This window comes from Brassica napus, chromosome C8 (genome assembly GCF_020379485.1).
Source record: "Brassica napus cultivar Da-Ae chromosome C8, Da-Ae, whole genome shotgun sequence".
Lineage (NCBI taxonomy): Eukaryota > Viridiplantae > Streptophyta > Magnoliopsida > Brassicales > Brassicaceae > Brassica > Brassica napus.
Genome location: NC_063451.1, coordinates 42,946,895 through 42,972,942, shown reverse-complemented (window position 1 = coordinate 42,972,942; position 26,048 = coordinate 42,946,895). Strand labels below are relative to the sequence as shown.

Genomic DNA, 26,048 nt, shown 5'->3' with positions numbered 1-26,048 from the left:
ATCAAAGTTGAATTATTTTATTATATATTAGATATTATTTATCTATTTTTCATTTTTCTCTTCAAACTAAAGATCATAGATCATCTTTCTTCAATGAATTATTTCTACAACAGTCTTAATCGTAAAGTTACTTTGAAGTGTTTTGAAGATATTTTTTCCACAAAAGAACTTCTAAAATCTTCTGACTGATCTTCTGCCACATACTTTTCAAAAGATATTTTAGTAATCTTGCAAATTTTTTGTTATCCGGTTTGATATCAATTGTTAGAGTATCTACTGGTTAGTTTCTATCTTACTACTATTATATTAGTTTTTTAAAATAAATTGATTACATGATTAAAATTTAAAGGACAAAATAGAAATGTACCAACAAGATAAAGACACCTGTTTTTCCAGTCTCTGATCATGCTCAAAACGTCTCTTCATAAGGAGACGATGCTCTTTGTATTCTCTCTCTCCACTATCTCTTATTATACTAATTTAGTAAGAGAGAGACGCACGAAAAGTAAACAACTGCGAGTGCTCTTGGACCATCTCCAATCTCCAATTGTTTTTTTTCATTGGGTTTGTTAATATATGTATTATATATATATATATATATGTATATATTATATATTGTGGAAACCCATAAATAAAGATTTTCAAGAATTCTTAAAACCTTTTTTTAAGAACTCTTATCTATGGGGTTTCACAAAAATTGTGGACCCCACAGTTACTTATACATATATAATATATACATACATATATATATACATAACACATATATTAAGAATCTCAAGGGGAAGAACCCCCGTTGGAGGTGCTCTTAGACCATGATTAACCCAGGATTCTTAGAGTAGAGTTTTTAGCGGAAGTTAAGAACCGGTTCTTAGGTTTTTTAGTTAAAAAAGAAACAGTTTATTAACTTCCGCTAAGAACCCCATCCTAAGAACCCCGGGTTAATCATGCTCTTAGAGCAGAGCATGATGCTCTTAGAACAGAGCATGATTATTGGGGGTTCTTAGAGTGAGATTTTTAGCGGAATATAAAAACCCGTCTCTTAACTTTTAACTAAAAAAGTTAAGAACCGGTTTTTAAAACTCTTATTTAAGAACCGGTTCTTAGTTTTTTTAGTTAAAAATTAAGAGACGAGTTCTTATATTCCGCTAAGAACCCCACTCTAAGAACCCCCCAATAATCATGCAGAGCATCATTAACCTTGGTTTCTTAGCCGAAATTTTTAACTCATCATTTGACATTTTTTATTTTTTTTATACACTTTTCGGCTAAGAGACAGCTTTTATATCTGTTATTTAAGAGACGGTTCTTAACTTTTCTTAGTTAAAAGCTAAGAAAAACTAATAACCGTCTGTTACCCGAAGCTAAGAACTCCAGTCTACTGGAGTTAATGACGGTCTTAGGATTTTCTTGAATCTATGTTCAACTCTTTATGGTCTAATCAATACGATAGTGTCTATTTTGGACCTAAGAATTTTTTTTCATACATTTATTTTTAGATTCCTTCTAAAAAGACATAGTACTAATCAGAATTGAACTTTGATTATATGTTAGACAATATTTGTCCAAACTTCCAAAGTGAAACTTTGAATTAACATCTCTCGTTCACATAACAACAAGAACTACTTTTGATCATATTGGTGGAGACGTTAAAAACGTCATATTCAGTCGTCGAAATAAGCGCCAGTTCAGAAATCTCATGTCCATTTGGTTTAGGTGATAATCAAACACCCCTGCTTCATCCTAAGCTGAATCCACTTCTTGTTTCCATGTTTTTTTTATTCTTTTTGCCATGGAAGCATGTTTTTTAAAAGGCATTCTCTTTGTATTTTCCTAACATTTCATTTTTAATGATATAAGCGTACTTAGCAAAAGAAAAGGGGTTAAAGCAACTGTTTTAAATGAGGATATATCTGCTTATTATACCCTAAAGTAGTGAGAGATACAATTTCTTTGATAAATGATTCGATATTATTTATATTTTCCGAGAACATTATCGAAAGATATTTGTCGAGATTGATAAAAGATAACCATTAAAGTAGAAAATACGGTTTCAACCAAAATGGATACTGTCGAATCAAAATATGTATTTCAGTAATCAAAACTCGAATTTAAGACAGGTTTAGCCAGATATGCGATGAATTATTATTTTTATACCAAACCCAACAAAATCTGAATATAATCAAAACCGAACTTTAAAAATATTCGGAAAGAATTACCCAAAACCAAAACTCAATTGAATTTGAATCCAGTCTAATTAACACTTGAACGCTCATGTCTATATGTATGTATTCTGGGCATACACTACATAATATGTAGAGGTTTTCAATGCATGTATTTTTCAACTACATAAGTTTATCTTCAGGCCGCTTTAGAGCATCATTATCCCAAGGCTCTTATTAGGGTGTCTTAATTATTTTTTAAAGTTTTTAAGTAGTAAAGTGATTTAAAAGACATAGCTAAGAAATTTTAATATTTACCATCTCCAATGCAAGTCTCTTAATTAAAAGTTCTTAAAAAAATTAAACATTTTATGAAAAACATGTCTACAAGATGATCTTGGTTGGTTGAGAATGAGAGAATATGTGTGTAATCAAAAGTGACAGAAAACTACAAGCTTACTCCCAATGCTAAAAAACAACGAGACAGAAAACTACAAGACTTCCTCCACTCCGTGGCTCAAGAAAACTCCCAATGCTCCATTCTTTGACTCTGTCTTGACCTGAAAGACGAAGATGAATCAATAACCAGATGCAATAACATGAAACATAAGAACAAGAACATGAAACATAAGACCAGAACAACAAACACAGCAACAGAACTAGCATGAAACAGACAAGAAACAACTCGTCAAACCTTAAACAAAAACACTTAAACACCCGTGATTTCACTACTAATGAAAGATCCTTACAAGAAACATTATAACATTGAAGTTTAGTACTAAAGCCATTGCCCCTAAAACTAGTCTTTTGAAACTCTTTCCGACAAAATTCTTAAAAAGTTTTGAACTTTGTTGAAAAGCTAACTACTTTGATTGAAACCCACTTCAATTACCAAGTAGAAAGGGTAAGCAAGCAACTTACAGGATGCCAAGATTAGTCGTTCTCAACAAGTCCATGGTTCTGGTGGTGAGTTCCGTGGCTAATTCTCCTGCAGATCAATCAAAGGCCATATACGTGTAGAAGACAAAAATAATCAGCAAGTTGCTTCCTAGAGATAGGTTTGAAAGTAAAACGAACCATCCATGGTAAGGGACAAGAATAGAGGCCAAGAAGGAAGAGAGCCCAGAACATGGTTCCTTGAGCAAACCAATTGAGAGGCCAAACAAGCCAATTGTTGAGGTAAGCAGCTCCAGCAGCCAACGCAAACACGATCGCGACATCTCTCACGACGTAACGGAGGAAGGGCGGCTGGGTCGAATCTCTGCGTTTTGGGTTCTTTCTCCTCGGTTGGAGGAGAGGAGTCGACTGTTAGAGCTTTGTTAAGCCCAAATTCGCCATTATCAGAGCTCTGTTCCTCTCTCTCTCTCGCAGAAGAAAGAGAAAAGACTCTTTTTTTTTTCTCTTTTATTAATCCATCGATTCACATCCAATTTCATAGTTTTGTTCATCGAACCACTTTTGATCGATGATTGATTTTGTAGAAAATGGAGGAACGTAGAAGAGAGGGAGATGGAAGCGGAGGAGATGACGCGTGGGTTACAAGAGGCGTCTGTTGTGTAGCCTAATTAAAAAGCGTCCCTTATGTTTATTGCAATTTTTTTTTTTTTAAATTCATAATTAAACCAAAAGAAGTAAGAGGCCCGATAATTTTTTTTGGTAGGAAGAGGCCCCGATAATGATGGTCTATCTCTCGGCCTTACAGTACAGCACTACAGCCCATAACAATAAAGCTACCGACATCAGCAAGATATTACTTACAAAGCCACGTAGATCAAAATCAACCGAGTAGCTGCCGCGTGTCGGAGACACACGAGCCACAGTGTACTCCATCTTCTATAAGATCAAACAAATCTCATCGTTCATAAGCAAGAACCCAACAACTATATAATAGTACAAACAAAAGAAAAATGGAGGCAGAGAAGATACCACCGGCGACGACAACGACGGAGAAGAAACCTGAGCAAGAAGTGAAAAACGACGACTTGCCGACAAACAGTCCTTACGTGGACGAATCTGGTAGCTTGGAAGATTATAAGATGAAAGCTTATGGAGCCCAAGGCCACCAAGAGGTTAAGGCTGGCCTCGGTGGTGGATCTACCGATGCTCCTACTCCTTCAGGTGGAGTAACCACTGCTACTGCTGAGAAAGCTCCTTGAAAGCTTTTAAAATTGTAATAATGGGTTTCTTGGATCGTCGAGAAATGTACCAAGATTTGTAGCCACTTTATCCAAATAACTTATCCAAGTTTCGTTGGTAAGGGTTATGTATTTTAACTAAAATGTAATTGCATGGTTTACTATAATTTCCGAGTCTCATAAGCTGAAATAAATATTATCATATGTTACTTACGAAATGTTTGTAACGATTATGTATCTAATACGATCTTATTTCCGGTTCAACTTCCACTATAACCATCAGATAGTTTAGTCGGTCACATACGGAACCCAAGCGTAGAAGACGGTGGGTCAGTAAAGTACGATATTTTTGTGGACGGTGGAATATATTTCTTTTTATTCAGGTAGTGGGGCAAGTGGCTGGCTTGCGAGATAGCCACACAAACAGTGGACTTGGTCTCTCTGAAATAAATAAATGGCAAATATGTGGCTCACAATTGATGCGGTCACTAGAGAACGTATATATCAAATAAAATCAGTTCAATATATTACTTATAACTAATTAAATAGGTTTTTGAAACATTGAAATGATTAAATGGTTGGTTAAAAGTTAGCACTAGTAATAATTCATTTTAAAAAACTGACCTAAGGTTTTGATTGATTCAGTCTATAAGTGTTTCTATTAAAAAATTGTATTCCCGGTTTATAACGGAGAAGGTAATAAATTCAAATAAGTTTACAATTCAAGAGTTAAATGGACAGTGTGGCCCTTATATGCAGAGGTACAGATGGTACCATATTTTTCAGTATTTGTGATTTGTTTTGTATTTTATAAATATTTAATTTTTTGATTAGTTTGTCTCAGAAAAATACGGATATTCGGTTTTTTGGATAGTAAAAAATTTATAGATATTTACAAATATTCACAGATATTTATAGATACTTTATTTATTTTATACAATACAAGTAATCTACAAAACATTATAGAAATTAGTTTTCCCCTTAAAATAAACTTTATATAATATAAAAGATAAACTAAAAATTGATGAAACAATGTGTTTTATGAATTTTAAAAATTAATACATTTCTTATAAAACAAATATTTTTAGAAAAAATGTAGTTTTTTGTTAAAGATTTTATTTTTTTCTTCTTAATTTTATATTTTATAAGTAATTATATATATAAATTATATGTTAAAATAATAGTTGTATAAGGTTATACACTTAAAATTCTATATTTAGTCATAGATAAACCGGTGCGGATATCCGTCTCTAAATTTTTTAGTATTTATAATTTGCTTTGCTTTTAACGAATATTATTTTTAATATTTCTTTGTTTCGGAGCTTACACATATCCAGATTTTTCGGATCGAAACGAATCAAATCAAATTTAACAGATAAAATACCCTTTTATAAGTTATATGTACACATAGTTTGGGCATATCAGGCAGAAATTTTCATGTTTAATTTGGTTTGAGTCGATTAAACCTGCTTTTCCAACGCAGCATGTCTCTGATAATTGGACCTGACTTTTGGGCTTGGTATTGAAAATAACAATCGATAACAGTTCTTCCATAACAAATGGAAAATCTATGTATAGTGGAGGAAGTCTCCAGTTTAAAGGTTCTTAGCTAAGTAAACCCATGCAATTCTCGTATTTGGTCAAGTTCAATGCATGACAATAGATTTGGAAGCAAAGTGTTCCATGCTTAAGAGACAAAAACTCATGGAGTAAAGATGGAGTGTCTCTTATCACCTTTGCCTCACCTCTATTTGGGCCATTCTTGGTTTGAATTTTCATCTCTTTTTCTAATAGGATTATGACCATCATTATCTAGCTTAGTCAGAGCCTATGATCCACGCTGCATGTAAGGATCCTTACCCTGATGTGCTCATGGGTTTGTTACTTTTATTTATTTGATATGAAATATTATTGTAAAGCATTCCCAATCCATTGTTATTTCTACGTTTAAATGTTATGATAGAAGAAAACATGTTCCAACATATTTCCACTTCCTTTAAAATATAAATTTTTATTTTTATCCTAAATATATATGTAAAAATAGCATTCTTCAATTATTGTTATATTTTTATTTTGAAAATGGTCTTTTAAATTTTACTTTTATAGTTAAAGCTAAAACAAATATTTTAAGGAAAATATAGTTTCGTAAAAATAAAATTACACTTTTTTATTTACATAATGGTATTTAAAAAAAAATTAGTTTAAACAAAGTCACATTTTTATGAAAATTTTGCAGAAGTTAAAAGTACATAGAGTTAATCTTCAATTTTCAAATATAAAATATATTTATTATAAATAAAAATGTAATATTTTTAGAATACTTTTTTTTGAGAAATACATTGAAAAAAAATAATCTATTTTAGAATTAATTAATATCTTTTCTAAAAAAAATAGAGGAATACATCGTACATGGTCTTTATAGCTCATGTACTCAGTTGCATATTTTCATAATTTTATAGTTACTCAGTTGCATATTTTCATAATTTTATAGTTACATTTACATTAAGCATTCAAAATCCAAAATTTCCCAAGGATGGCAGGGGAAAGTTGCTGCAGGAGGACGAAGCTTGGATGCACATTCGAGCTCATCTTTGATCGTTAGTGCTCAAATGGAGATTAGTGCAAGTATGACACTTGCAAAAGCATGTAGGTAGGGATTCATTCGTTTCTCATTTATTATAGCAAACATTGGTGACCCTTCTTAATTCAAATCTTAAAATGGTTAATGGAATTTGCATAGATTTTACATATAGTAGGATTTTTGTTTACATCGATCTTTGAAATAAACAGATACAATAATTTTTTTTTTTTTTTGAACTGAACAATAATTGTTGGATAGCTACCATTGAATTTTTACCCAGAGAAATTCAGAAAACATTACTCATGAAATTTGGACATGGCATACATATTCACACAATGAAGACCAATACTTTATGCTATATATTAAGATTTGTGAAAATTTATTTGGACTTCATGATTTGAATGTGTTCGAGCCTTCGAGGATTAGAGCAGAAGACAGGAGCGGCACCCCTGCTGATGGCTATCTTGCATTTTAGAGCAAATTGAAAACTAAGAACATGTGTGGTCGACGATTAGACATTAATATGCTAATCAAATGTTAAAAAAAGAAGAAAGCAATAAACAACAACATGCAGAAAGGACAAGAACCATAACTCAAAAATAGGCTAAAAAGTGACGATAGGTAGGTGTAACATGGCATATTACCATAACTCAAAAATAGGCTGAAGGGATTCTCACACATGACTGCCAGAGATCGCGGGTTCGACACTCTGTCGGCAGGGTGGTACTGAAACCTCTCTAAAAAAATCCTAAGAGGTTTTCTTGGATGCGGAGCCTTTCGGGATGGGGTCAGTCACTATAAAAAGTTTACCCACAACAGTTTAATCGGGCCTCGTGGTCTGGTGGTATAGGAACCTCGGCTGAGGTGCCTGCCATCACGAGTTCGAGTCCCGGCCACAACGGATTTAACATCCCTTCCGTTGGGGCGCTGGACCCCCTACGGGAGGATAGTTGGGAATGTGACTGCCCAGATACCAGAGTTACAAAAAAAAAAAAAAAAACATAGCATATTACCAACGCGGTGTTGGTCCAGTTGTTTTGTAGAAGTTCGGTTCCCTAGGTTTAATCTGTGTATTAGGAGAGGATTAACCAATCTATTTTTGTTTCTGGCTTCCGAAATTAGTTGGATCCTTACGATCCGGATAATACAGGTCATCCAATAAAGCATGGCATATTGTGGTGTATATATGTACATAAACTTACGAGAATTAATTATCTATATCTTGAAGATGCATTTTTTTTTTGTCATCCGTTGTTTCATTCATTTCAAACTAGAAAAGCCAAAAGGCATGTTACAACGACACCAATTCTAGAGCCTAGAACCAACGGTTTAGAGATATAACCTCGGAGCCATAAGCCGGCGATTGCACATAAGCAATTCCGGAAACAAACCACATTAGAAAACACTTAAACTAATATGCAAAGACTACACGAACATAGACAATACCAAAGACTGAACACACTAGAGGAGACTCAAACCCAGCCAAAGAGAGAAGTGACACCGGCCTGATAGAAATGGATAGTCGTTGCTGTATGTAGATTGCGTCTTATATGCGCCTGAGCCCCACCAATCTCCTCTAAAGCCAACTAAACTCGCCATTGGACTTTGAAACAAGGTTACCACGCACCTTCTACACGCCTCCGCTCCACTCACCGGCTTGAAGATGCATTTATTTTCCGGTTATTTGTGCATAAATATCTTTAGAATTAGTTGTAGTTGAACTGTAATTGTCAAAAGATATTCGACTTCTCGAAAAGTGATTTATGATATTTTGCGAATGATTGTGGTGATTGTATGGTCTGTAAATAAGTTTTGGTGTTTTCCGAAAAAACGTTGCAAGGAGTGAGACTGACGGACCAAGAGAATAAATATGGGAGCCTAATGACCACCGCCGTAGGTGGTTGGGAGTGTTACAACTGATATCAAAACTGTCGTGCAAGGACATGGTGTTGTGTGAGTAGAGATGATTGTAAATTCTGTTTTTCCTTTGTATATGGTTGATGCCCATTAGCCGTAGTCGATCATTGCAACTGTCCATCCTCCTACCTTCCAACTTCCACATTCGGTTCGTGTAAGTGTAACTAAACTATAGAAGAACCCGTTTTACTAAACTGAGAAATAACAGCATATCCTGGGCCCCCGGACATGGCCTTTCAAATTCACAATAAAGAACATTTAAGTATTTAACACTCTGCTCCAACGGCTAATAATAACCGTGGGTCCCTTCTATTACATCAGCGGTCCAGATCTCTTAAGCTTCGTCAATCTATAAATACAGATGCACACAAGTGAGCTTTTATCTTCACTTACACTTAGTCTTGTCTAAACCCTTCTTTCTCTCAACTAATTTCTTAATTATGGATCTCAAATTTCTCTTAACGGTTACACTAGTCGTCACTTTCTTCGCCGGTGACGTTGATGGCCAATCTCCGGCAGTTTCTCCGACCAGTTCTCCTTCTATATCTCCTCAAAAGCCTATATCCACAGCTCCCGCCATTTCTCCTGCTTCTCCGTCGCCGATATCCACAGCTCCCGCCATTTCTCCTGCTTCTCCGTCGCCGATATCCACTCCCACAGCAGCTCCGGCGAAGGGTCCAGCAGCATCCCCTTCCATCGAGGCTCCTAAATCCTCTGCTTTGGCTCCGGCGAAGACTCCAGCAGCTTCCCCTTCCTCAATTGAGGCTCCTTCCTCTTCCGTGCCAATGACGTCTCCTCCTTCTCATACACCTGAGGTCTCTCCACCGGCTCTTTCACCAGAGGCTGATTCTACTCCGACCCCTTCACCGGAAACTGATTCTCCTCCGGCTCCAGTTGTTGCGCCGTCAGCCCATGCCCCGGCTCCAGCTCCGAGCAAACATAAGAAGACTAAAAAGACAAAGAAGCACAAGAACGCGCCGGCTCCAGCTCCGGCTCCTGAGCTTCTAAGCCCGCCTGAACCGTCCACGGAAGCTCCTGGACCAAGTGATGCTTTCGCTCCCGACACGGCCGACGATCAGGTAACATTAGTGTGTTATATGATTTTTTACTTCTTTAAAATTAATCCGTAATGATCTTGTGGAAATTATTTACTACAAATGCTTATTAAATGAAAATGTGTTTTCTGGTTAGGTTGTATTTTTTACGAAATTGAAACGGAATGTTTTTGATGAATGCAGAGTGGAGTAGAAAGAACAGCTGTGATGCAAAATGTGGTTGTGGGAGCTGTGGCAACAACAGCATGGGCTCTTCTCGCGCTGGCCTACTAATAAATTTTTGGTTTATTATGCTTTTATGTTTCAACAGCTCTCTTGATTTTTTTTCTAAATATTTTTTACCTAGCATACCGTTGTCTGCCTCGTTACAGCTGCTCACATAATTTATCAGCATTTGATATACAATTTGGGTTTTTACGTTGTACAAATAAATCCATTTTCCTTTTTCGTGTGGATCAAACTAGAACGAATATTCTAAATTTTGGTGGTATTCTTCATGATCGTCCTATTTCGCGCGGATGAGTAATTTTCTAATTGATGTCAATCTTTAACAATTTAGTTATCCGGATAAACTCTATATCATTAATTGAAACTCATGTAAAAATGCATCACTGCAGGTAGCTCTTATGATTTGCTGGGGGTACTGAGTTTTAATATTTCTTTTTCCTCCACATAATTATAGATTTTCAGTTTTTAGGATCAAATCAAAACGAAAGGAAATAAAACAAATTAAACTGATATTTTGCTCATTCTTATATTTGGTATGGTGTAGTCATTTATGGTGTTTTGTGTTTCGGTTTTAACTAGAGGGAGTTGTATCACGAAAGCCCCATATTCAGACAAATTTCGTCCGTAACGATCGATTTAGCAAAGGATCCGATCTCTTCATTGGCCGACCGACAAATCTGTTGTTATCTCATTGTCAACAAACACTTCTGCTTTTTTTTTTTTTTTTTTTTTTTGTACGTAAAGACAAAACGTTAAAAAGTAATAACTGTTATGAAATATCTTATAATTTATAGTATCGTGAAATTTAAATAAGAGTAGAATTTCATACCCGTAGGAAGCAAATAACACTAGTATAAGAGAGAGAGTTTATTATAAGAAGGAAGAAGAAAATGTAATGATTATTTGATTATAAACTCTTGTTCTTGTTTATGGTGTACAAAAGAGTGAGATGAGTGATGGTATTTATAGTGAACAACAATACATAAAATAACAAAGATGGTGCTTAATTTGGTAAATGAGTGGGTGATCATAGTGCTTGATGAGTAGATGATCATAGTGCTTGAGTTGGTAAAGGAGTGGATGATCATAGTGCTTGAGTTTGGTAAAGAAGTGGATGATCATTTCAATGCTTAATTTATAACACTCCCCCTTGATCATCCATCTTGTATTACGTGGTGCCTCGTTAAAAACCTAGTTATGGAAAACCCAATGGGAAAAACCGTAGTAAAAGTAAAAAGAGTACAACTACGTAAGCTCCCCCTCGAATGAGTAGTCATAGAACCTTTAGAACAATGATAGATTTTCATCTCTCAAATTGTAACATTCTCTTTGGTTGTCTATCTTTTGTATGTTCTTTGTTGCCTCGTTAAAACCTTGTCATGGAAAAACCCAATGGGAAAAAAAAAACAATGATAAGGAAAAAGAGTACAACCACACTTACTATCATATTTCTTTCTCTGGAAATAATATCTTCAGGATATGCATTCCAATCAACTCTCTTCAGAGAATTAAGCTTAAGAGAATAAACTCTATTCATTTCTATTATGATATCTAGGGCCTTTAGACTTCTTGTCCATAATTCTCTTTTGACTTAGACAATAGTTTATTGGTCTATTTGGATTTCAAACCAAATTTCTTACATATAATTGTATAGAAATTCGTTTCATACATACGAATTATTCATTTGTAACTATAGAAGTTACTATTATGATTTTCTTTCTTTTCATATGAAATTACATTTTTCAGTAATGAAAAAGATTAATAATTTTCTTAAATAACACTCTTACGTATGGTATTTCAGGACCAAACATATACGAGCGTCTTAAATAAAATACTTTAAGGATCTTTATGATAACATCTTAGTTTTAGATCTCCAGTTTAGAATACATAAAACAATATAGTATTGTCAAGAGTTTTCTTCCAAAATATAATTTTTCTATAACTCTTCAGGAGTTTTGATTATATTCAAATCATGATTCTATTGATTTATAATCTCTTGATAAATACAAATGGATACATTTGTTAACCTTATAATATTTCATATATTCCATAAAATAGTTTGTTTCAATTCGATCGAATATGCAGAGTTCCCGGGAACATGATTTTGATATCATCAATCCTTCATGGATTATACTTTCAGGGATTAACATTTTTCAAGTGGATTGTTTCATTCAAGTTCTTCCTTTATTACCAGACTATAAGGAACTTGAAACTAGTTGCATCTACCACATGAAATTATGTCTCTTCACAATTAATTTCATATTGATCCTTCTTTGTGTGCAACGGTTCATTTACATCTCACTTGTTTTACACCTTTTAGTGTATGGACTACTGGTCCAAATACTTCTCTATTTCACAAGAAGTTTATATCTTTGTCTATTGCATCTTTCTGATTTGGCCAATCATTTCTTTGTGTACACTTTTCAATAGACTTTCTTTCATGATCCTCTTTCTCATTTATTATATCAACTGCTACTTTGCATGTATAATATCATCGACGTCAATTTTCTTATCGGTTCCATTTTGTTTCATACATGACATAACTTATTGAGATCTCTTCATTTGTCTCAGGTACCTGAATTTTCGTCAGTCATGTTTAATTTCTCTTCTGGAGATCATACAAAACTATATTGCCTCGTTTTGACCATTATCAATATATGCTCCTTTTTCATTTACGAGGATTTATCTTTGGAACCAATCTGTCTACCACGCTGCAGGCGTGACTAGCAGTTTGATATTGTTCTTGTAGAACATTTATTCTTATTGGAGCATTTACAGCTGGTATATGTGACTTGATCACTATATTTATATGGGTCGTGTCTGACAACTGCTTTAGTAAGTTTTGAAATGAATTATCTTTTGGACTTCTATTTCACATTGTGTTTAGCCCGAGGATCAATGATAATTCATTTCAACTTATTTTCTTTTCCAGCTGTTTATTTTCTCCCCCTTATGTTGGAAGTACTAACTCACTTTTAGAATTCATGTATAGCCTTACTTATAGTTTTCGGGGATGGCTCTGGATTCTTAAGTGTCAATAGAGATTTATATCCAACATATATTTCCAACCTCATTTGAAAACACATCTTCATTTGAAGCTCTGTGGCGGAGCAACATCCAACATTCTTAGATGAAAATGATAGGTTTCTGATTCTATACCAATGGTGGGGAGAACTAGTGAATATTTATTGGCTTGATGCGATCTAATGTTGCTCAAAATGTTTAGCACTTATCTCAGTGAATGTGCTATAGTCGTTAAAGACTTTAAGAAGTGAATTCACCAATATTATAAAAATGCATAGTGGGTGATCAGTCCACTAACATCTTCGTTATTTATGCCAATATCTTATTTTGGCTGGTGAAAACCATATTACCCTTTTATCTTATGGGTAAGCAACATATGTCAAATCATTCGGAAGAATCTTCTGGTTCTTATATGACTATGCATATGACCTTTAAGTATATATTCGCATTATTAATGAACCAAAATGGTCTAACTGATTCATGCCAAATGTAAACTTCTAGTTTACTATACATTTATCTTCATTATACTAATCTTTGTGTAGTACAATATATAAGAGGCTGTAGATATTTTCTCTAAAATACTTATACTGCTTTGAGAATTATTTCTGATTGAAATGTATATATCATTTCGTTTGCTTATTGTCTCAACATAAGTGTCTCAAAATCTTACAGATTTACTTTGAGAAAAATTCATTAATCTTAGTTTTAGTGTAAACATAATCTTCTGGATGTTTGACTTATCATAAAAAGTGAGATTCTTTAACTTTTCCCCTCGAGAGTATAATACTACAGGTTTATCAATCTCGAATGTATCTCATTTTCTTAATCAACAACATATCCTACATGGGTTATGTATTTTTCGTAAATCCTTTTAACTTTTGATACTTATAAAAATACAATACCTTAAGAACTTTAAATTGCATTCTTAAGAACTTTAAATTAAATTTTTATGTGCAGTAACACTATGTATACTTCTGGAGCATCATATATATCCTCATTTTAAGCATTCTATAAGTTTTACTACCTTGTATTGTAAACACAATAAATTTTCTTTCATCTTCAAATGAATTCATAATTTCTTTTCTTTATTACCATGTTTATTTTCTCAACTTTAAGTGAGAGTATGAGTTCTATAAATAAACTCTTTGGACCTTGACCTCATTTATGCTCACGTCTAAAACCACAATTTATGAGTTTTTAAATGTCATATTCTCTTCAGGAGAATGAATCATAATCAACTAGACGTGATTTATCAATAGATATTTTTTCAATATATATGCATCATAAAACAATTTCTTGAAGAAATTTTACTTTTAAACTTAACATCCAACATAGCTGGCTTTATTTACCGACTTCAGGTCTTGTAATCTTTAAATGCAAAATACAAAATGAGCTTTAGGTAATCACTTCAGGTGATAATACCTTTTTTATATATATTATCTTCCAAAACTTATGGATCTTTTAGAGTCAAGCTTTAAACTTAAAATCCTCAATATAAATGGTAATAAAATCAAAATATTTCAAATATATATAAATATGTATTAACAAAGGTGTCTTATTATATCAGAAAATAAATAAAACTTTCATAGTAATTATTATATAGACTATATTATTACTCTCATGCTTTTTAACAAAGTTTAACCTATCAATCAATTTAATGAACAAATTTATATCATTGCCAACTTTATGCAAATTGATTTATCTAATCAAGTTTGTTAAACTTGTATATAAAGCATAAAAATATTTATCTTATAAACAGAAGTATATCGGCGATGAAAGTTTCAGCTGTTCACGTTTCTGAATTGGCTCATAACTTGTACATATCTTTCCGAGAGAATACACAATCCTAAAAACTTTAAATTTTTGCTCATATAAACATGGCCATTACATTAGTAAATATCAACATATAATCCAAATTCTTTTATGATATTAGACCAAAGACTAATCGACAACAAAACTAACCGATTACAAATAATTTCTTTTATGATGTTAGACCATGAATCATAAAGTATGTTTCCTTAATACCATTAAATCATGAAGCATATTAAAGTATAATAAGCAAAATTTAATTCATAAATAACTATTATTCTTACATATAGACAAGCGTTGATATATATATCATCGTCTAAAATGACTATATATATATATATATTTTTTGTTTTTTTTTTTTAGAATTTTGCAATTTTAAAATGAATCATTTATTATGAACTTCATAATTTAAAAACCGTTTACATTAATCATACAAGAAATTACAAGGAGAAGCGATGTAAATAAAATTAAACCGATATTCATCTTAAATTCACTCGGAGTAAATTCTCCAACGAATAAACCATAAATAGAAACACAAATAAAAATGGCACATAAAAACAAAAGTGCGCGAATCATCTTTCTTGAAATGAAAAATCGGAGGAGAGCGATTTGAAATTTTTGAGAGAAGATGAAATATTTTGGATGATGAAATGGAGTGAAAATGAGTTGTATTTATAGATGAAAATTACTGTTCATGACCGTTGGAGAAAGGGGAAATTTTTGAAAAATTTTCTTTGTGACCGTTGGGGTTAAATCGAGTGCACCAAAAATTAGTCCGAAAATATCGTATTAAACGGTCAATCAAATCTATAAAATTTCATAAAAGTGAAAAATTATGACAATGAAATATTTATGTTATATGACAACAAATCATGCGACGGCTCAGCCGATCAATGCAGAATAATAAATAAATTATACGGCGGCTCGGCCGACCAATTAATAATAAACAGAATATAAGGCGGCTCAGCCGACCAATAAATAATAAACAGGATATAAGGCGGCTTGGCCGACCAATAAATAATAAACAGGATATAAGGCGGCTCGGCCGACCAATAAATAATAAACAGAATATAAGGCGGCTCGGCCGACCAATAAATAATAAACAGAATATAAGGCGGCTCGGCCGACCAATAAATAAATTAAATTACTAGTAAATAATATAGGCGGTATTCCGGCCATTATAACATGATATAAATAATAGTAGAGGCGGTATACCGACCATTATAACAGGGTATAAATTATACAAATAAATTTTACCGAATCGCAGAGTGATCGTGCTGATAACGTGTTATGAAATATCTTATAATTTATAGTATCGTGAAATTTAAATAAGAGTAGAATTTCATACCCGTAGGAAGCAAATAACACTAGTATAAGAGAGAGAGTTTATTATAACTTATAAGAAGGAAGAAGAAAATGTAATGATTATTTGATTATAAACTCTTGTTCTTGTTTATGGTGTACAAAAGAGTGAGATGAGTGATGGTATTTATAGTGAACAACAATACATAAAATAACAAAGATGGTGCTTAATTTGGTAAATGAGTGGGTGATCATAGTGCTTGATGAGTAGATGATCATAGTGCTTGAGTTGGTAAAGGAGTGGATGATCATAGTGTTTGAGTTTGGTAAAGAAGTGGATTATCATTTCAATGCTTAATTTATAACAATAACTAGATTTGACATAAGGAAACAAAGATGCATCATACTTTTCAGTTTTCAAATGGACAAAGACACAACACAATACTGATGGAGAAATCACCACAAAACAAAGTCTATTAATGGTTAAAATACTCACTCAATTCACATTCACTGCTGCTACATTGTTTACTTCAGAAACTTACAAATAAGAAAAAACTTCTAATTCCAAATCAAAGTTTTATTCCGGGGGAGTATCAATCGAAAATCAAAGAATGCAGATAATCAAGAAAAATCTTGGGTATATAATTATTTGCAGACGAAACCTCTTTTGTACAAAATCACTACTTCAGTAAGAATGACAAACACAAAACAGGCACCGAGGAACCAATATCTACCCATCATCAATATCATCAGCCACGCCCTGCATTTCCATGGCGTTGGTTCCTGAAGTAACTGAGCAATGCCTGTGCCTGACAAGTCACAACATCCTCCAAAAACATTAGAACAACATCAACGAGGAACATGAAATCTTTTATAAAGAATGTACCTTTTCTCTGGCCCTTGGAGTACCAGACTGCGAGAGAGCAACGAGAGGAGGAACAGCTCCTTCTTGAAGAACCATGTTGCAGAACCTCCCACTGTTGGTCGAAAGCTGAAGCAGAGCCGCCGCTGCGTTTTCCTTCCCTCTAGCCGAACCCAACTCAACCACCTCCACAAGAAGACCAATCCCACCTTCTTGACCAATAGCGTTTCTCCCTTCAGGGATCGTAGCAAGGTTAGCCAAAACAGCAACCGCTTTATCCACCATCCCAGCCGCCGGGTCCATCAGATCGATAAGATACCTCACAGCCCCAGACTGCACAATCGTCCCCTTGTTCTCCTGATGTATCGACAGGTTAAACAACGCAGTAGCAGCGTCTTTCTTACCCCGAGGGGTGCCGTTACCTAGAAGATCCACAAGAGGCGCTATTGCACCGGACTGACCGATCTTAATCTTGAGCTCTTCTATCACAGAGAGGCTGAAGAGTGTAGCAGCTGCGTTCTCCTTTGCTTCAGAGCTACCGTTCTGGAGCACGTGGATGAGCGGCTCGATTGCGCCAGCAGCAGCGATCAAACTCTTGTTGTTGTCGTTAATGGACAAGTTGAGAAGAGCCGTCACAGCGTTCTCCTGTGTAGCTGAGTCTGTTGAGTGGAGCAGTTCCACTAATAAGACGATTGCTCCAGAGTTCCCTATTACTATCCTGTTATCCATGTTGTGCTTAGCTAGCAACCTTATCTCAGCTGTTGCTTGTCTCTGAACATCCAGCGAACTGCTTTTCAACTCCTCCACGAGCTTCTTAACTTGGTTTTCGACCTCGATGAGATCACGCCTCGTCTCACTCGAAGGCGCTGAAACAATCCTCGAACCGAGCCTCTCCGAAGGACGACGCCAAAACTGGCCACGGCTGCGTCTATCCATAAATTTTGGGGAGAAATCGGAGAGATCTCGCCGAGGAGGTGCTGCTGAAGTGGTTGCTGCAGCGAGGGGACCTGATCTGATTTCTCCCGAAGCATCGCTGCTGTAAGGTGTGGCGTGAGGTGACTCTTCTGAGTTCTCGTTAGCGTCTGCTCTTGGAGAGTCCTCATTAGAAACTGAGCTAGCGGCGGAAGGGGACCTGAGATGGTGGTGATTCTCAGATGTTTGTCCGTTTTCCACTGAGCCTCGTGTGGTGGAAGATACAGATGACCTTCCCGGTGCATCTGTCTTCATTTCTCTAGAGTCGTTAGACCTGACTTCATAATCATGTAGTGAAGAAGTGTCCAAGGCAGAAGCAGAACGTGAAGGAGAGGGAGAAGGATGAAGGTTGGAGGATGAGGGCGGCTTCACCGTCTCACCAGTAGAAGCATCCCAATCATTTGACTTGTTGGTAACTCTATGAGTAGAAACACTGGGAGCAGACTCTGTACATGACAAAAGAGGAGACAGCTCGTTTAAACTCGTTGACTTATTAGGATCAGGCAGCTTGACATCGTTTGTCTCACACCAGTTAGCGATCAAGGCCTTGACGGTGTAGTTGGGAATCAGAGTCGTGTGAGTAAGAGTCTGCCGAGTCTTGGGACAAACTTTCAAACCCAAATCAATCCATCTCTTGATGAAGGCCTTCTCGTACGTCTGTCCTGAGGAGACAATCACCGGATCAGTCATGACCTCAAGGGACAGAGGGCAAAAGAAGTCGGCGAGAATGGCGACGCTAGACGTCTGAGTCTGTTTGATGAGAAGAAGACGCTCGTGCATCCGGTTAACGATGACAATCAACTGGTCAAGGAACTCGACTTCAGAATTGTTCTCAGACTGCTCAGCGATCTCTTTCTGCCTCTCGAGAGCAACAGCTTCGATCAGAATCTCCTGGTTTGATCTGAGGCCAGTGTTCTCTCCAATAGTCACCAGGACGTCGGGGGTGGGTCCAACCCCATCTCTCTGATCCCTTAGAGCACCGTCAATGACGGAAGATATTTCTTCGTAACTAAGCTGCTTAACCTTCTCTAGACATTTCTGCAATTATCAAAAATGTGTGAATTAACCCCCCCCCATTGGTCAATACTCAATAGCTAATGTAAATGCAAGACTCCGTGGTACCTCGAGGGAAGGTGGAGTGAGGTCATCAGGTAGGTTGCTCTCAAAAGACATGAGGAAATGGAAAGTATCGACAATAGTTTCACGCATCTTTGGTATTAAAGATTCGATTTGGAGGACCTAATAATAGTAAGAGAAGCCTTAAAGCAACTATACTATACAAAGTGGTTAATCAAATGCATTGTTCGAACTTACGAAATAGACTTTGCTGGAGAAAGCGTGCCAACTTCTGAAGAGATCAATGGAGTGATCAACGTCCTGAGTCAGGTCATCAAACGATTTGCCGATTCTCTCCTCGGAAACGAGATCGGAGTTGATGGCAGCAGCATCAGCTACGGGTTTCAAGACTATGAGCAGCTCTTCGACTCTCTTGTAGTACTTTTCAAAAGGGTCTAAATCGATGTGTCTCGAAGACGAGAGGTTGAGAAAGGAGGAGATACTGTCGACGAGAGCTGACGTTCCCATTTCTCCCACCCTGAACAAACTTTAGATTCGATTAAAAAGGGCACCACGAATTTGATGAATGGGTCTATCGAAAGGAAAAAAGGGGGAAAATTAGAAACCCTAAGAAGATCGGTCGAAACTAAAGAGAGAGAGAGAGAGAGAGAGAAGAAGAACGTACGTGCACGTGACGAAGATGAATAGTCCCAGGAGGAGGAGGAGGAGGAGGAGATATCAATCTGTCTCTCTATGTCTCGATCGATCTTCTTCCCTCTCTAGCGCAAATCTTCTTCTTCTCCTCTCTGTAATTGTTTTTCTTTTTTTTTTTGTTAAGCTACTATATCTTATTATTGGTGTCAGCTCTTCCCTTCACTTTTTAAAAAAAATACAAGACATTTCGTCACTTTAGTTCTGGTCTGGATTTGATACAAGTTTGAACGTTTCTGTAGATTTGCAATATTTACTTATCTTTAAAAAAAAAAAAAAAATTTAAATTCTTGGGTGAATTAAGGGAATACCCTTAGTGGAGGCCCATATTTGAAGTTTACCCATGATAGGACAGAAGAAACCCAAGCCATACAATTACACACAACAACTTACCTTCGTGCCCTTCCGTCGGAGAATGGGTTAAAGATGCTCTTATACAGTGGCTATAGATTTTTTGTGAACTGCTGAAAGTCGTAAGTCTCTTTCTTTGAAGCTTCTTTTCTCGAAACGCGTTTTTAACGTTCAGACAAAAAAAACGCGTTTATTCCCCGCTTTTTATATAACCTTCCAAGAGTCACGGTAAGAGCACGTTTACCGCGAGCTCTTAAACCCGTTCCTTAGGGTAATTATCAAAAAAAAAAAAAAAAAAATGAATTAAAGTGAAGGCACGTCTCCTAATTAAGTGTTTCAAGGCACGGCTTTTAGGTGCGACGTGTTAGTATGCTATTGGCGGAACTGTGGAGTCGAGATTCGTTTATCTCAATCTCTCTCGGTGGTTCCGCGATGAGCTGGTACTCCCCCGACGTCTCCCCGTTCCCCCTCCGTGCGATGCAGAACGTCCATGTCTGTGATGGAACACGAGAATCTTTCCCTGATTGTGGCGGAGACAAGGTGGCCTAGCTCCGTGATTGATTGCGAAGTCGACGAGACGTTGCTGTATAGCGAGATGATCTTGAAAGGTTTGTTGGCGCATTTGAGGAGCGGTGGTGGGACGAAGATGGTGGTGGTGGAGGAAAGGAAGAAGATTGGTGGAGGTTTTGAGTTCTCGGGTAATGGTGGTGGAGGGAAAGGAAGAAGATTGGTGGAGGTTTTGGTTGGGTTCTTGGTGGGGGTGGTGATGTTTTATCTGTTGGTGTAAACGAGAGGTATATTTACTATATCTCTGATGCTTTCTTTTGGTTCTTTGGAATTGGATTATCTTGAAACTAGAGGGTAATTGTTTGTTGTGTGATAACAATCTCAATTTGAAGAGCGTTTGGATTAGTTGTCATTGGATTTCAGTTTTATATTGAGGCTATTGTTTGTGTGTATATATTTTCTATTTTTGTTTTGATGCAAAGATGCTGATGTTGAGATCTTTAACTAATTATTCATAAGCATTTACCAAATCGAAAAGTCATATCTTTTAAACTGCTTTGAGCAATTGGAGTTTGTGTTCAGTGGTTGCAATGCTTTGGCTCAGGCTTATCAATCTGTATGAGGACACCTGATCGTTGGGTCGTAATGGTTTAGTTTTATTGACAAGTTTTTATCTTGAGTTTCACCGGCAAGATGATTAATAATCATCAATATTGTTTTTGTTTTGCAAAACTGTTTCTGCAGGATGAATGGCTGGACAAATGAAAAACACAACTTGTATCTTGATTCTTTGGAGAACTCATCTGTTAAGCAGGGTGTGCAATCTAACACCAAGGAAACATTCACAGATACACACACATGCACAAGTGCTTTTTTAAGAACCCCTAATAGGGGTTTTACCATTGAAGCAAAACAAACAAAAATATTTTAACAATATCTCTTAACAAAAATTTAGTAATTAAATATATTTAAGAGACGTAATAGGGTCTTTCCCATTGAACATGCTAAGTATCTAATTTTTTGTTATCTTCAACTTCTCACTACTCTTTTCAATCTTTCTTCTATCATCTCTCATGGCTTCTTCTTCTAGGTCTCGTAACTACAGCTACAATGTCTTCGCGAGCTTCCACGGGCCTGATGTCCGTAAAACACTTCTCAGTCACATACGCGAACAGTTCAACCGCAACGGAATCACTATGTTTGACGATCAAGAGATTGAGAGAAGCGCAACAATAGCCCCTTCACTCACCAAAGCTATAAAAGAATCGAGGATCTCGATTGTGATTCTCTCCAAGAAATATGCTTCTTCAGGCTGGTGCTTGGATGAGTTGGCGGAGATATTGGAGTGTAGGAGAGCTATGGGACAGATAGTGATGACTATCTTCTATGGAGTGGAGCCATCCCATGTACGGAAACAGATTGGAGACTTCGGGAAAGCCTTCAATGAAACTTGTGCACGTAAGGAACCTACGGAAGAGCAAAGGCAGAAATGGATCAACGCTTTGAACGATGTGGGCAACATTGAGGGTGAAGACTTCCTAAGATGGTCGGTCTTTAATTTATCTACGTTTTTTTTTATTAATTATTTCTTATGTTTTACTAACCACCCATGAAGCAAAATATGTATATATATACAGTCATTATATATATATATATATATATATATTTGATGATGTAAATTTACATGTAATAATATTTTTTGGGATTTTTAGTAATTAAATCCCTCAAGTAAAGATGAATCGTAAAAAAACCCTCAGCTAAAAATCATGTGAAATAAACCCTCAACTTTAATTCCGTTAGCATATGTTACCCTCCGTCTAAAAAATCGTGACAGAGGGTGACATACGTTAACAATTTATAAGTTGAGGGTTTATAATGTTGAAAATATTTTACAATTCAAAAATAATTGAGGGGTTTTATCACTAAAAGTCATTAAATATTTTAAAATATTTATTATCATTTATACATTATTTTAGATTGATATAAGTCTTTAAAAATAATTTATAAATTTTAATACATTACTTTATAACCGATTTATAAAGCTTCATAAATATTTTAATACTTTTACATATGATTAATACGGTTTCACAATGATTTTATAAGTTTTTACAATTTCTGCTACTCGTTAGGATAAAATAATCGAACATTATTCCTGATACTACTGAAACATAAAGTAATACAATAAATCAAGAAAAATATATCCCTAATATATTATTGATCAAGAAAATAAAAATATAACTGTATTTATTCAGAAATCAATGAGAATAAAAATAATCATGCATTATTTATGGGGGATAGGGGGAAAGTATGAGCCGGAGGACGGAAATCATGGAAATAGGAAAAAATGTGTTTAAATCTAAATAGAAAGATTGACTTCATGGATGAATTATCGTCCACACTACTATTGCCAAATATCAAATAATTTAATATTTTGAAGTTATAATAAGTTGTAAGTAGTGTTGAAAATTATTAATTTAACATGTATAAATTAATTTTATAATAGATTAATGTACTAAAATTTATAAATTAGTTTTAAAGGCTTATAAATCAATTAAAAACAATGTATAAATGATAATAAATAATTTAATAACATTTAATGATTTTTAGTGATAAAACCCCTCAACTATTTTTGAATCGTAAAAAAAACCTTCAACTAAGTTTTCAACATTATAAACCCTCAACTTATAAACCGTTAACATATGTCACCCTCTGTCACGGCTTTTTAGACGGATGGTAATATATGTTAACGGAATTAAAGTTGAGGTTTTATTTCACAAGATTTTTAGTTGGGATTTTTTTTTTACGATTCATCTTTAGTTGAGGGGTTTAATTACTAAAAACCCTATTTTTTGGAACAGAGTAAGTAATGTTATCTCTATGACTATATGACAGAGAAAATGCTTATTATTTGTTTCTAATAAATTAGGGACAACGAAGCAAAAATGATCAAGAAAATTGCAAAAGATGTTATAGATAAACTAAATGCTACACCATCAAAGGATTTTGATGGTATGGAGGGACTTGACGCTCATTTGACAGAAATGGAGTCTTTGCTAGATTTAGATGATGATGGAGTTAAGATGGTCGCAATCTCTGGTCCAGCAGGCATTGGTAAGATGACCATTGCTAGAGCTTTACACAGCCTAATCCGTGATAGGTTTCAGCTTACTTGTTTTGTGGACAACCGTAAGCGAAACTACCAACCTGGTCTTGATGATTATGGTCTGAAGTTGCGTTTACAAGAACAGCTTCTTTCTAATATTCTGAACCAAAACGGTATGACTGTATGCCATCTTGGTGTGGTAAAAGAAAGGCTGGGTGACAAGAGAGTACTTATCATTCTTGATGATGTGGACAACATAAGACAGTTGGAGGCGTTGGCTAATGAAACTACGTGGTTTGGTTCTGGAAGTAGGATTGTAGTTACCACAGAAAACAAAGAGCTTCTACAGCAACATGGCATCAATAATACGTACCATGTGGGGTTTCCATCTGATGTTGAAGCTATCGATATCTTGCGTAAATACGCTTTTCGAAAACGTTATCCACATGATGATTTTGAAGTGATTGCTGAAAGGATAACGGAGCTTTGTGGTAAGCTTCCATTAGCTCTACGTGTGGTGGGTTCATCTTTGCGAGGGAAGAACGTAGAAGAGTGGGAAGAAGTAATGCAGAGGCTAGAGACTGTTCTTGATCGAGATATCGAGGACGTCCTAAGAGTCGGCTATGAAAGCTTAGACGAGAATGATCAATCTCTATTTCTCCACATTGCAGTCTTCTTCAACTATAAAGATGGTGATCTCGTGAAAGCCATCTCCGCTGATTGTGATCATTTGGAGGTTAAACGTGGGTTGCAGATTCTAGCCAATAGATCTCTCATAGATCTATCTACAAACGGGAAAAGAATAGTGGTGCACAATTTACTACAGCAAATGGCTAGACAAGCCATTCATAAACAAGAGCCTGGGAAACGCCAAGTACTGGTGAACGCTGATGAGATTTGTGGTGTCCTCGAAAATGAAACAGTAATTAAGTTCTGTTTCTTTCTTTTATATACTATGTTTTATTCTTTGTTGATTATACGTATTTTAAACGTCATTTGGTTAAGTAATACACAAAGTCATACATACAGATGGGCAGGGTGCTAAAAGCTTTTTTTTTTTTTTTTTGAAATTTTGTGTAGGGTACTGGAGTTGTGTCCGGCATATCATTTGATATTTCAAGAATCAATGAAGTGTCGATAGGCAAGAAAGCTTTTAAAAAAATGCCTAATCTTCGATTCCTCAGCGTTTACAAAAGCAGAGCTGATGGGAATGATAGCGGTTGAAGATGTACCAGCATCAATAGCGATGTGGTCACGTCTTGAATCTCTCTCTATGTGGAACAATGGAAAGCTCAAGGCGATAACACATCTTCCCCTGAATGTACTGTGTGTGAACGTAAGCTATTCCGGGATTGAAAAGATACCAGATTGCATGAAAGCTCTTCATCAGCTGCAGGAACTTAATCTGTCTGGCTGCAGAAGACTCGCATCATTGCCAGAGCTCCCTGGTTCACTCAACAACCTACGTGCTGACGATTGTGAATCACTGGAGTCTGTGTGTTTTCCATATGAAACACACTCCAGATGCGGTGCTTAGTTTCATCAACAACTTCAAACTGAGCCAACAAGCACGGCGGGAAATTATCATAGGATCCTTGTTCCGCGGAAGCGCTCTCTTACCAGGAAGAGAAGTACCTGCAGAGTTCCATCACCACCGAGCCAGAGGAAACTCATTGACCATTCCACATTTAAGGTTTGCCTTGTGATTTCCCCGAACCCTAAGAAAAACAGGGAATATATTGACTTCACAGCTATTGTGTTGTCGCATATTCGGCAAAGACGACTTGTACCCCACTGACAGGGAATTCTACATAGGCGATGATGTCTCTAATTATCGAGCGGAACATCTATTTATATTTCACTCTCACTTACTTGACGATTACATCAACCCAGCTAACGTGAGGACCGAGATAATGTTCGAATTTAGCAGCCCATCCAGCGTCTTCAACATTACCGAGTGTGGTGCCAAGATCTGTACCCAACAAACCATCCAAGGGAGCTATGAATCTGGTTCAGAGCGCCTCTACATACTACATACTCTAAAATAACTTCTATACTTTAAATTTTAAAGTTTTGAATAGTAAACTTATGATGCTACGAGTCAAAGCCGTAGTTCAAAAGTTATAAAAATAAAAAGCATTACTCTGGAATACATTTAAATAAAATGTATCTATACTTTAGAGTTTTTTCTGTTTTTGAGAAAATGTAAATATGAATTGGTAATAATTTAAGAATGCTGATATTTTTATTAATTAATAATATTTTATCTGTGTCTT

The 26,048-nt window shown here is 35.6% G+C and overlaps 4 protein-coding genes across 8 annotated transcripts; 3 read left to right on the top strand and 1 right to left on the bottom strand.

The window, feature by feature from the left end:
* Window positions 1-3,307: 3,307 nt before the first annotated feature.
* BNAC08G34610D lies at window positions 3,308-4,558 on the top strand. Its single transcript, XM_013852762.3, has one exon. It carries the CDS (start codon window positions 4,067-4,069, stop codon window positions 4,313-4,315), a length of 249 nt encoding a protein of 82 aa, XP_013708216.1. The 5' UTR covers window positions 3,308-4,066; the 3' UTR covers window positions 4,316-4,558.
* A 4,602-nt stretch (window positions 4,559-9,160) lies between these two features.
* Window positions 9,161-10,292, top strand: LOC106413824 (lysine-rich arabinogalactan protein 18). The gene is made up of 2 exons (XM_013854566.3): window positions 9,161-9,871; window positions 10,031-10,292. Exons 1-2 carry the CDS (start codon window positions 9,233-9,235, stop codon window positions 10,118-10,120), a joined length of 729 nt encoding a protein of 242 aa, XP_013710020.1. The 5' UTR covers window positions 9,161-9,232; the 3' UTR covers window positions 10,121-10,292.
* Window positions 10,293-16,686: 6,394 nt separating this feature from the next.
* LOC106415644 (U-box domain-containing protein 4-like) lies at window positions 16,687-20,211 on the bottom strand. Of its 2 annotated transcripts, XM_048765038.1 has the most exons (6): window positions 20,123-20,211; window positions 19,786-19,976; window positions 19,359-19,647; window positions 19,167-19,283; window positions 17,097-19,082; window positions 16,687-17,019 (listed from the first exon to the last, which is right to left on the bottom strand). In XM_048765038.1, exons 3-6 carry the CDS (start codon window positions 19,626-19,628, stop codon window positions 16,960-16,962), a joined length of 2,433 nt encoding a protein of 810 aa, XP_048620995.1. In that variant the 5' UTR covers window positions 19,629-19,647; window positions 19,786-19,976; window positions 20,123-20,211; the 3' UTR covers window positions 16,687-16,959. The 2 variants fall into 2 exon arrangements, with proteins under 2 accessions (XP_048620995.1, XP_022564119.1); XM_022708398.2 differs by lacking the exon at window positions 20,123-20,211 and having other exon boundaries at window positions 19,359-19,638; window positions 19,786-20,055.
* A 150-nt stretch (window positions 20,212-20,361) lies between these two features.
* LOC106413460 (disease resistance protein RML1B-like) lies at window positions 20,362-26,048 on the top strand. Of its 4 annotated transcripts, XM_048765042.1 has the most exons (5): window positions 20,362-20,956; window positions 21,414-21,484; window positions 21,760-22,215; window positions 23,596-24,694; window positions 24,853-25,626. In XM_048765042.1, exons 3-5 carry the CDS (start codon window positions 21,866-21,868, stop codon window positions 24,994-24,996), a joined length of 1,593 nt encoding a protein of 530 aa, XP_048620999.1. In that variant the 5' UTR covers window positions 20,362-20,956; window positions 21,414-21,484; window positions 21,760-21,865; the 3' UTR covers window positions 24,997-25,626. The 4 variants fall into 4 exon arrangements, with proteins under 4 accessions (XP_048620999.1, XP_048620998.1, XP_048620996.1 ...); XM_048765041.1 differs by lacking the exon at window positions 21,414-21,484 and having other exon boundaries at window positions 23,596-24,702; window positions 24,853-26,048; XM_048765039.1 differs by having other exon boundaries at window positions 21,414-22,215.